The sequence below is a fragment of the Sander vitreus genome, chromosome 17 (genome assembly GCF_031162955.1).
Source record: "Sander vitreus isolate 19-12246 chromosome 17, sanVit1, whole genome shotgun sequence".
NCBI classification, from domain to species: Eukaryota; Metazoa; Chordata; class Actinopteri; order Perciformes; family Percidae; genus Sander; species Sander vitreus.
In genome coordinates, this window is record NC_135871.1 from 12,721,099 (window position 1) to 12,729,160 (window position 8,062).

An 8,062-nucleotide genomic window follows, 5' to 3' on the forward strand; every position below is an offset into this window, starting at 1 on the left:
ATGAACAATGTTTAAAATCATTTAACATTTTTAAACTGTAAATTGTTTTTATTTGCTTAATGCTGTGAATATTATGGAGTTATGCTTAATATAAGCAGGTTAAAATGGATTTTGGTTCACAAACATTAAAATATATGTATTCCCTGAAAAATTATTTTCAGGATTAATCCAAGCGCCCTAAAACAGTCTTTTGCCTGTGAAATCTGATTTGTAAACAAATAAAAATTATTTATTTTGGGGTTGATTTTTCCCTGACGTCAGATCAAAATCCTGCAGACATCATTTCATGGTCATACCTCTCCAAGCTTGCAGAGACACACTTCCATCAGAGGGACGGAGGTGTCACAGGAGTCCAGGCTGAAGGCAGTCGCCCGTGTGGAGAGATGTCGTACTGAGATGTGTCATGCATTTCTGTGGCTGTGCTGCTGTCGTAGATGGGAGAGCCAGAGGAGGGCACTGTGACTGAGTGAGACAGGCTGGGGTAGTGGCTGCTGGACCCTCGAAGGAACTGGGAGCTCAGGCTGTTGTTTATCCCCCCATTCTGGGACACGGGAGTCAGGGGTGGGTTACTCACAGGCCACAGGCTGGTGTACTGGCTGTACAGGGACAAGGACAAAAAAAATTCTTTCTCAGTTCTTCTAAGGATGTTTTAGAAGTGCTTCTCATGCAAAAGTTCAAAAATGCTATCCATAAATGATTTTCTAAAGTGTGAAATATATGAATGAGTTACAGAATCAATAAAGAAATAAGAAATAAGACAAGATGGAAAGCCAAACTGAAATGAAGAAATGAAGAAATACACATTTAAGACAATAACTTGATTCATGCTCTATTAAGGTTTTCGAATTTGACAGCAAAGAAAACTATCACGTCAGTGAGTAAAGATGGTTCATGTCGCAGAGAAGGTCACAGCAGAGTAAAGAAATTATAAAAAAAAACCTATTCATCTGTTTTTAACTTGTGGGGAGACTTTGAAATTGTGTGCCGTCCTCAGTCTTTTATTTATTTTTATTTTTTTTCAAAGTCAACTGCTCTTTAGCCTCAGAGATACATAGTTAATGCATTTATTTAAACAGAAATAGATGTATTACACAACTCTGCTTAAAAACAAAACATGCATAAAACTCTTGGACTCGTGTAGTTCTTTTTTTCCCACAAACATCTGATATACAAGCAAGCTTTATTTGATGTTTGGCTCATATGTTTGTACTTTGTACTGTTCTGCAATAAAAAAAGAAGTTGAAAACGGAGATATTCACAGAGAGATGGACACTGCTTACCCAAATTATGCCAGAACTATGCACCTAAGAATAAATGCATCCCTAGTTATTTTCTCTAATTTACTTATTTTCTTTGTAAGTTATACTGTTGAATTGATGCAATACAAATAAACACAGAAGAAATACACAAACCTAGAGTTGGTACCAGAGGTGGAATTGTGGGCCATGGGCATCATGCTGGAGTGTGTTGGCATCTGAAGACTGGACCAGTTATCGTGGCTTGATAGCATTGACAGGCAGGCTGACGAGTTATCGGCGTAACCGACTACAACACAAACAGAGGCACTGGGGTTTAGTAGGTACACAGGTCACTGGTGATTTCACATATATTAGTCAGAAATCATGTTATCAATAAACCTGTTATTTGTAGGATGTCCTGTCCCTCTGATATCAATATGACAGTTAAAGGTGTGAATATTCACTCCATACATTCCTCGTCTGAAGCCCAACCATTTACAGCTCTGTGGCTCCACTCAAACAAAAGCCAGAGGAATGCAAAACATTCCGTGCTCAGCAACATTTGTTTGAGTTTCTTGTTAATAGCCAGGGAGGAAGTGGTGTAATTCCTGGATGGGTGACAGTAAAGGGTGAAACAGAAGACTCACTGGGCGAGTTGGTGCGATGGGCGTACGGACTGGTGTAGGGGGCAGAGCGGTGGTTCCTCAGGGTGGAGTAGCGCTCACAGCCGTGGGATGGCGAGAGGGAGATGGGACTCCCAAACTGGCTGTGAGGACTGGCAGGAGGGCAGAGAGAGCTTGTGCCTGGAATAAACCAACCACCTACTAGCCCCACAGATGAGAAGAGACATGATGAAACCATACTGTATGAGCATCATAGCTTACAATGTGTGAGATGAACCCAGAAAAGATAATTCAACACTTACAATGAGAGTAAGTCGACTGCTGGCTTTCATTGATATCTTCTCTTATGTCTTTGTGATCACTTCTAAAGAAATGAAATGATTGATGATATACTTTACCTTATGTTAAACTAAACTTAAAGACATCAAAAAGATTTCTTGTGAAAACAATGTGTATTCTTACCTCTCCTTTGCATCTAGGAAGGCCTTGGCAAAAGGGTTGTGCTTTATTTTAAGAGAAGTTATCTAAAATCCAAACAAAAACAACGAAAAAATAGTTAAGATTGTGGTTTTCTACCAATAAACATCATAAAAAAATATACTAAATACTGTGCGTAAATGTTGTGCGTAAACTACGCACAGATTTTGCGCGCATACAATAAACATTATTGTTGCGTTCATTTTAGTAATATTAGTTTCATATCAGTTTTTCTTCTTCTTTTTTTACTTAAAAATATATAATTGCCAACCTCTTCGTTTTGGTATGCCGTTACTGCAATGAACTGAGTCTCTGGGAAAGAGTGACTGGTGATCATCCTCCTCGGGCCTCCAACCCGCACGATATGGATGCGTGGCTCGTACTTGTGTAAGGAATTTAACATTATCTGAAGAACAACAGATCAACACTTTTCATTGAGTTATTATTTTCACATGTATTTTATTTTGAAATTAAAGCATGAAATAAGGAAGAGACTGAACTGTTCTTATCTGAAGAAAAAACAAAGAAAGTACAACATGGAACATCCTCTCCTCTCCTTACCTGACCTCCTCCGTTTAGTTTATTGGTGAGTTTGACTTTACTAAAGGAGACGGGCGCTTTCATCCAGTGCGCCCCGAAGTTTGGAGAGTCCGGGTGAATGTACACACAGCTGGGAGTTTGAGGCTCAGGTTTGCCACCGGGGACCCACTCCCCGTTCACGTATTTCCACCTGTGGTTGTCCGCAGATACGAAGTCCAGCAAAAAAGAATACATTGCGTTCGGGTCCAATCCAGAAACGTTTACTTTCAGCACCGGAAACATGCGCCTTGATAAAAAATAAAAAATAAATAAAAAGAATGACAAAAGTAATTGTATTAGTATTTAAAAGTGCTGTATTTGATAGTATATACTGCTTGTTTCCATTTAAGCTCACCTGCCATTCTTTGTAACTATCATTTCATTTGTAAGATCCTTAAATTTCTGCCAAAGCTCGTTCTCATCCAGGGACACTTTCAGTTCCTTCTCCGTGGGGTCGCCCTTCTCGCTGCCGGCCTGCAGCTCACTCTCCACGGCACTGAGGAGGTGGTCCACCCGGTTCTGACTGGCCTTCCCGGGACACTCGCCAGCGGCCATCCTGTCCAACAGCTCCAGGGCTGAATTGATGTAATCACAGGTCTTATTGAAAAACTAAATCTCTTTCCTCTTCTTGTGTCTTCTTCACAAAGACAGGCAGTTATCTCAGGACGCTGGAATACATGAAACGCCCCCAAATATATAGGCTGAAGAGAAGCTCCGTCTCAGGATGGGTGTTTGGAGCAGAGATGGTTGGCTCATCTCCTCTTTGATCTTTGCGGGCTTGTCACCGATTGGCTGGGAGCGGCCATATCATTGAGGTCCACAGGATGGCAGCGTTTTGAATGAAGCAGTTTAACCTACTTTATTACATCAACCTGTAAACATTGACACTTAGATCAAAGCCACACCTGCAGAAACCAAACCACTGTGCGTCGACCATGGCTGGTCTTCAGTCCCTGCCGTTTCTGATTCCTTGAACTTTTAATGAGAAATGTTGCCCAATTGTTGTGATTAAAACTTGTCAAAATTGCTTTAAATGTTGATACATTGTTTTGACTGGGATAGATTTAGTAAGACACATTTTCAAGAAACCCCCAAAATCAGAATCAGAATCAGAAAATTATTAATTGCCAAGTAAGTAACACAAGGAATTTGCCTTGGTGGGTGGTGCATACATAAACATATTAAAAAGAAATAAACAAAAATACGAAAACAAATATGTGCAATATGGCTGTTTAAACAAGAGAAAAAGGCTGGAAACCTTAAACCGTTGAAGTCCTGTGTTAGTGGTTTAAGACTGTGCCAATTAGGGGATGAAAGAAGACGTTATTCTAATATTAATGAATTATTGAATAAATGGATGACTACATAAATAAACACTAACCAATAGATGAAACATTACACTCAAGTGCAACAACCACATCCTTAATAATATATAATAATCATCATCACACACCAATAGTTTAATGTTATTATAGTATAACTTTTATTTCAGAATATCCAAACATGAATGCAAGGACTTTACCGTATATATAACTAAAATCAACAATTGACATATTAAAACCATTTTATAATTAGTTACACATAATATAGTATTATTATTGTCAGTATAAAAGTATATACTAGTAGTTAACCAGTACAACATGAAATAAACACATGCTGTTAATGTTAAAAAAAATGTATCTTTCATATACGTGAGACATTAATGCATCCATTAACTGCACTTTACAGATTACAATAATAACTGCACATATGCAAACAGATGGTGATAACTTCAGTGATCTGTGTTCTCTGTATAGTTTCTCCATAGCTTGAACCCACAGTCTATTATCTAAAGACAGAACAGAAAATTATGTGTTAAAAAACAATACAATCTTCACAATAATAATCAATCTGAGAGATAATTCTACCTCTACATGCTTTTGTTGACACACATCTTCAATGGATAAGGGATCAGGTGTTTTACGGCGGCACAATGCTGCGTCCCAAACCAGAGTCTTAAGATCTCGGTGGCTGCCAAGAAACACCCACAAATACAGAATGTGACAATCAGATTTTGTCTCCAACAAACAAAGTAGATACATATGATGCATGTTTGTATTGTCATGCACCTGGCCGAAGTCATTCTGCCCAGCTGCTGGGGAGATGAAGGTCGGTCATTCCGGACACTTCTTGGCTGTTTCGGAGAGCAGAGAGGCAGCTGGTTGGTTTGGCTTGTCTTCCCTTGTTTGGCGTCAATGCCTGGAAGCATCTATGGAAGGACAAATATGGAAAAATCTCTCGCTGATTACTCAATTCATAAAACACATGAACTGATTTACATCCAGACATGTAGTGCCGCAGTGTCATGCTCACAAATAACTACTGTATTCTGGTCATTTTATTCGGTGTGACCTGTTGCCATGGTGGCTTCCAGAGAAAAAAACAAACGTTAAAGGCAGATAGTGTGTGACAGCTAGGTGTTAGCTTCCATAGAGCTCTGTGGTGTTGTGTTGTGTTGTGGCTGGTTTGTGTTACTAACCAAATCTTGGTTGCCTCGCTCCTCCTGCCAGCACAGTGAGTCTGTCTCCCTGTCCAACAGTCTGGACCAGAGTTCACAGCAAGCAGAGAAAAACAAACCTCACTCAGTTTAAAGAGCAGTTGAAAGACTCCTTCAATATGCTTCTTTTCTCCTGTCTCCTCATTGGTTCTAAATGGTACTAAAAACAAAACTTATAGAAAGGTTTCAATGATCCATGTCAGTGCATCATTTCTTTTATGTCACTGCCTGTTTGCTGAATTACCAACCTTTGGGACGAAGCCATGTTGGTTAAACAAAGATCATGCATTTGTCTCAGCCGTCTCAAGTAAATCTCTGCTTTCCTGCTCTTCTCTGGAATCTCAGGGATAATCTGTGATTGAGAGAAAGTAGTAAACATGAGCGTTTCCCTCTGTTGTTTTGTGTTGGGCTACCACACACTGGAACTAAAGGAGGCAACGGCTGACCTACCAAATCAGGCATTTTGCTCTGGAAGTTCTTCATAAAGTTAGGCTGTAGGGTTGCAAATGTGGGGGCTTTCATCTGTGGGTGGCACATATTACATTCATCTATCATTTCCTTGTCCATTAATCATTTTGTAATTTAAAAACAGACGTCCCCTTGTATACGAGCTGAGGTAACCATGGTGTAAAAGTCATGTGTGTCATAGTCAGTGTCATTTCCCACAGTCCTAGTGTCCCGTTTGGCGCCTCTCTGTCCTGCTCCAACACCCCACCCAGCGCTAACTGTCACACTAGGCCACTTCCTGATGTGGGACTGCAGCACCCACTGTGAATTAACATTATTGATCTATATGGTGATAGATCCCCAAGCCCATTCCCCCATCATCAGAGGATAAAATGCAGGTGCAACTCAAATAAACTTCAGAGAACACATTCAAGTCTGTATTCACTTTGCTTTGCTTCTATTACAAGTGCATGTTTGAAACCATTCAATACAAATCACTTTCCTTTACTGCTAACCACTTTAAACCATGTTGTGTACTGTATTTCAAATTCTGGTGTTCTCACCTTTCAGGCCGCCACTGGTTTGATTTGACCCAGTAGGGTATGAAAATCAAAATATGCTTTAATTGATCTTATAGTTTGGCATTGATGGGTGACAAAGTAGTTTATATGTGTAGATTGATTTGAAAAATGTAAACTTCTATGCAATAACAAAGTTCCAAGTCTGGCTGCTAGCTAATTGTTATATTGAAATAAATGGAAGCCAACATTCATGTTGTGAAAAACACATTAAAATATATAAAGCACTTTGGAAAACAGTTGGAAGTCATATAAACTATACATAATGTGTAGTAAATGGGATCAAAGATGCTGAAACACAGGTATTGTCCTTTACTATGTCCTCATTAACCTATCACATAAATATAGTGGATTAAATAATTGAAGAACATGACAATATAATGTAATTCAACTAAAACATGAGCAAAAATCACCATTGACTTAAGCCAACACCTCCCTGACACTGTTTTTATAAGGCTTAAAAGGAAGGTAGTATTTTTTTGCAGAGTAATTGAACTGTATCCATGCACATATTACTGTGAGGTAAACAAGAAAGTAAGGTGCCTCACAAACATTTAAAGCCTGAACCCTGTATCGACACCCCAAAGATGTTAATAGGTGTGAAAGGCCTCGCCGCCAGAGGAGGATCTGAGATGTCAGCACGGAGCTGTGGTGAGTAATGCTTCTGCATGTCTGCTGGCTTTCACCAGTCTCGTCTGACCACTGTTTGCCTTCCCCTGCTCTCGTTCCAGCCAGGCTCATCCTCTGTTTGCTCAGGCCCATTTTGACACAGAGGTGAGAGAAAAATGAGTCCTGCGTGTTTGTCCGTATATGCTCATTTCGGCACCTGAGCATAACCTCATCTCTTTACCAGCCTCTCTCCTGATCTCTGTAAAGATGTGAAATAATGCTCTATATCACTTCTTTATATCCTGTATCTGCCTTCTTTAATTAATAAAAAAAAATTAGATGCCATAATTTGATCAATAAGTCTTCTGTTCGCTATGTTATAGGCATGGTGAGCCTTTTCCTTGACACAAGCTACAATTATACTCTGATTTGTCAACAAAATACGCCTACCAGCTCAATTTAATTAACACCTTATATCTCGTAGTGTACCAAAGTGTAAAAACAACTACTTGTGGTTTTACAGTGGGTTATGTGCTGGATTATTTCTTTGCCGGGAGTAGTGACTTTCACTTTCATGCATCCAGCGAAAGACTGCTCATAAAACCACACACTGTTGTTTAAACACATTGATTTTTTTTATGTTTAAAAAAAACAAGATGTAATGTGTTAATTTGTGAATTTTTAAGGTGCTGGTAGGCAGATTTTGTTACTTTTGGACAGAACCAGGCTAGCTGTTTCCTCCTGCTTTCAGTCTTTACGCTAAAATAAGCTGGCTGTAGCTTATCTGCAAACTATTCCTTTAATATTTTGTTTAATGTTACATACACATTTGTGGGAGGAAATAGGGGAACCGAAAACTAAAGCTAAGCTAACTGCAAAGAAGATGAAAAAATATTAAACCTACAGTAATGCATTCTACTGCTGAGCATATTCTATCAGTGTGGGTTTATGTGTGTTGGTTTGAGGAGGCAGTTA

The 8,062-nt window shown here is 39.3% G+C and overlaps 1 protein-coding gene across 1 annotated transcript; it reads right to left on the reverse strand.

Moving 5' to 3' along the window:
• Positions 1-325: 325 nt before the first annotated feature.
• On the reverse strand, positions 326-3,472 carry tbxtb (T-box transcription factor Tb). Its single transcript, XM_078273370.1, has 8 exons — positions 3,273-3,472; positions 2,900-3,164; positions 2,610-2,744; positions 2,324-2,385; positions 2,164-2,225; positions 1,886-2,062; positions 1,413-1,545; positions 326-596 (listed from the first exon to the last, which is right to left on the reverse strand). Exons 1-8 carry the CDS (start codon positions 3,470-3,472, stop codon positions 326-328), a joined length of 1,305 nt encoding a protein of 434 aa, XP_078129496.1.
• Between the last annotated feature and the right edge of the window lie 4,590 nt (positions 3,473-8,062).